Source organism: Fukomys damarensis, unplaced genomic scaffold (genome assembly GCF_012274545.1).
Source record: "Fukomys damarensis isolate Sample0158 unplaced genomic scaffold, DMR_v1.0_HiC HiC_scaffold_19, whole genome shotgun sequence".
In the NCBI taxonomy this organism is placed as follows: Eukaryota; Metazoa; Chordata; class Mammalia; order Rodentia; family Bathyergidae; genus Fukomys; species Fukomys damarensis.
Window position 1 is genome coordinate 65,280,956 of NW_022900931.1, and position 3,772 is coordinate 65,284,727.

At 60.5% G+C, this 3,772-nt stretch overlaps 1 protein-coding gene across 1 annotated transcript in view; it reads left to right on the forward strand.

The window, feature by feature from the left end:
- LOC104873815 (sialic acid-binding Ig-like lectin 10) overlaps positions 1–3,772 on the forward strand; it is an 8,883-nt gene that overhangs the window by 1,771 nt on the left and 3,340 nt on the right. The window contains 4 exon segments of the mRNA XM_033765913.1: positions 2,254–2,517; positions 2,746–2,793; positions 2,888–3,145; positions 3,210–3,494. Of these exon segments, the coding sequence (XP_033621804.1) occupies positions 2,254–2,517; positions 2,746–2,793; positions 2,888–3,145; positions 3,210–3,494 (855 nt within the window).

The following is a 3,772-nucleotide window of genomic DNA, read 5'->3' on the forward strand; positions in this document are numbered from 1 at the left end:
TCTCTCTCTCTCTCTCTCTCTCTCTCTCTCTCTCTCTCTCTCACAGTTTCTAATTATGTCTGCGTCTCCCACGATGCTTCCTTACCCTCCCTTACCCTGTTACCTTTAGGGGAACAACGGAAGTCTACCTTTTTTTCTGACATGTCCTTGATGGCTTTACATTGATGACATTCATCCAGCACAGACTTAACCCAGGTTGTTTTCTTCTCATGGTGGCGGGGTGGCACCCAGGTCCTCATGCCTCCGAGGCCAGAGCTCTGCCGCTGAGCGCCCCCCTCAGCCCACGATCGGCCACTTCCAAGTGAACCTTGAGGGGCATTACTGGCCTCCCGGGGTGGCGCCACCACCAAGCCCCTCCAAGCCCAGAGTGCACCGTCTCTGCCACAGAGCCCTGAGTCCCCAGCCCTGGCCTCTGGCCCTCTCCTGCTGTCCCCCTGGGTTCCTCCCAGGGGCCTTTCCTGTGAACGTGGCCGCCCTCTGTCGCCCTCTGGTGCCCGGCTTCTCCATGCAGCTCGTGTCCAGGGCCCCGTGCTGTACCCTCTGTGGAGCTGCTTCCCCCTCCATGTGTGGTCCTGACTGGGTCGCCTCCTCTGTGGGCCACGGTACTGTGTGATGCGCCACAGTTTTCTTCTCCCTTCTGCTCTCCGTGGCACCCGCCCTGGTTCTTCTCATCGCCCCAGTGAACATTCCCTGGCCCTCACCCCATTCCCAGTGGGATGCTTCTCACACTCTGCCGAGCACCGACTTCGAAGGCTCCTGCACATCAGAGATCCTGACTCAGGACGCGGGACAGGGGCTGGGTCCTCATTCCTAATCCGCTCACGGGGACCCGTCGGGGGCAGCTGGAGGATGCAGGAGCTGATGGAGCTAACAGAGCTCTGGGTTCACACCCAGAACTGGAACGGCCGGGTCCCTGGAGGCAAATCCCTCAGGCCACTGGACAGGACCAGGACAGAGTCCTCTGGGAGGCCCCGGGGACACTGAGTCTCCAGTCACCTCTGACGGGAAGCGGTGCTGCCTAGGGAGGCCCCTGAGCTCGGCTCAGCCGGGTCCTGTGTGGATGTCAGCACAGCCCGCTCACCCCGAGGAACTGGGGACAGGGGGAGCAGTGGCATCGGGTCCTCAGGAGCCTTGGAACAGGCGATGGCTGGATTTGGGATTGAGAGCTAAATGAGGTCCGTGGTGCTGCGTGGTCCAGCGGGAGAGAGACATGGACAGAGAGAGAAATGGATCAGAGGCGTCAGGGGACGGCACGGCCCGATGGAGGCAGAGAATGTGGCGGATTCACACCGTGGACAGTAATTCAGCCAGGAAGCCGAACCCATTCGGTCTGCAGCTGCACACAGGTGACCCCTGCTGCTGAGCAAGACAAGGCAGATGGCAGGTTCACACCGGGCCTGCGGAACGTCCACACGGACACCGAGGGCTGGTGTTGCCTGGGGTGGGAGGGAGGACTGGGGAGACCGCTCGGGGTCCCGGCTTCTCTCTGGGGTGGCTCAGATCTTCTAAGATTGCGGTGGTCGGTGCACAGCTCTGAGAATGGCACAAGCCACCCAATTGCACACTGGAAGCCGTGTGTGCATGGAGTGACCCGTGTGTGAAGTATACAGAGGCACAGACAGGGCGTTCTGAACAGAGCCCGTTTGCGTAAGAAACGGTTCCAACAACCAACAAATGGGATCATCGTGAAATAAAGAGCTTCTGTACAGCAAATAAACGACCAACAGACTCAAAAAACTATTGACACATGCGAAAAATTTTGCAGAAACAGAGGATTGATATCCAGAGTATGTAAAGAACTAAAAAAATTTAGAGCCTGCAAAAAAAAAAAAAATCAAAAAATGGTCAAATGACAGCAGATACTTCACAGAGGAGAAGAAGTACAAATGGCCCCAAATCATGCATAAATCCTCAATGTGAGGACAATGGGAGAAATGCTTATCCAAGAAACACTGAGATTCCATCTTCCTCCAGAAGGAGTGGACACCGTTCAGATATCAAATAAGAACGAAGGCTGGAGAGGCTGGGGTGAAAAGAGACCCTTCTACAAGACTGACGAGGATGTACCCAATCCAACCACTATCTGGCAGGGCTGCTTTGAAGTGACTGGTGGAGGTTACTTTCCTCTCAAGCAGAAATGCAGAGAAAAGAAGTGAGCTTCAGTGCCTTAGATTCTGGCTCAGTTCGGTTTCTGTCTGGTCCTCTCTCCCTGCCCTCTCTGCCTGTGTTTTCCCCCCGTCTCTGTCTCTCCAGCCCCGGACGCCCAGGGCAATGGCTCCCGTGTGGAGGCCCAGAAAGGCCAGCTCCTGCGGCTCCTCTGCGCTGCTGACAGCCGGCCCCCTGCCACGCTGACCTGGGACCTGGAGGGCAGAGTCCTTGCTCAGGCCCAAACCTCAGGAAGCAAACCTCTGAGGCTGGATCTACCCGGGGTGAAGCCTGAGGACGCGGGGCGCTACAGCTGCCGGGCAGAGAACAGGCTGGGCTCCCAGCACAGCTCCCTGGAGCTCTCCGTGCAGTGTGAGTGACCAGGATGCCTGTTCTGGGAGGGCAGGGTGGGGACAGGGGACGGGCAGGTCCCAGAGCAGTGAGGGGCTGGAACCCCAGGCCTGCAGGACCAGGCTTCTCATCTGCCTCATGGGAGGGCAGTGTGTGGGGACCCAGGGGCTGGCTGTCCCCTCCCACCACCTCCCTCTCTGCCCAGAGGGCAGCCCCAGCCCTCCAGAGCCGCTCCCATCTCCACTGCAGATCCCCCGGAGGACCCGAGAGTGACAGTTTCCCAAGCAAACAGGACAGGTAGGACGGGGACAGAGGGACCAGGGCCTCCCCATGGCCCCTTGGGGGCCCAGGAGGTGGAGCCACACATGGATTCTGCCTCTGCCCTCCCTAGTCCTGGAAATCCTCGGGAACGGCACATCCCTGCCCATGATGGAGGGCCAGAGCCTGCGCCTGGTGTGTGCCACCCACAGCAGCCCCCCAGCCAGGCTGAGCTGGGCCCGGGGGACACAGCCCCTGAGCCCCTCCTGGTCCTCGGCCCCTGGGGTCCTGGAGCTGCCCCGGGTGCAGATGGAGCATGAAGGGGAAGTCACCTGCCACGCGGAGAACCCGCTGGGCACCCGGAGTGTCTCTCTCAGCCTCTCTGTGCACTGTGAGTCAGGAGGGAAGCCAGGGACTGCGAAAAGGGACCCTGTGACCTCCTCTCCCTCCCACAGATGCCCCCCAGCTGCTGGGCCCCTGGTGCTCCTTGGAGGCTGAGGGTCTGGGCTGCAGCTGCTCCTCCCGGGCCCGGCCTGCCCCGTCCCTGCACTGGCGGCTCGGGGAGGAGCTGCTGGAGGGGAACAGCAGCAACGCCTCCTTCACAGTCTCCTCCAGCTGGGCCGGGCCCTGGGCTAACAGCTCCCTGAGCCTCCATGGGAGACTGAGCTCAAGTCTCAGGCTCAGCTGTGAGGCAGGGAATGAGCACGGGGCCCAGAGCACCACGGTCCTGCTGCTGCCAGGTGAGGGCCCTGGAGTTTGCAAGTGGTGGAGGCTTTGGAAGGAGGGTGGTGGTTATGAGGAAGGTTAAAGCCAGGGAGTGGGTCAGGGGCTGGGCAACGGCTGGCCCGGACAGACAGCGTGTCTGGGTCCCTGTTCTTTGCTGTTGGAGGATGGAGGACATGTGGAAGGGAGCAGTAAGGGTTGGGGAGCAGCCAGGTCTGGCCCTCACCCTGCTGTCTGCAGAGAAGCCAGTGTCCTGGGGCAGATTCCTGACGGGCGTCTCAGTGGGAGCACGGGG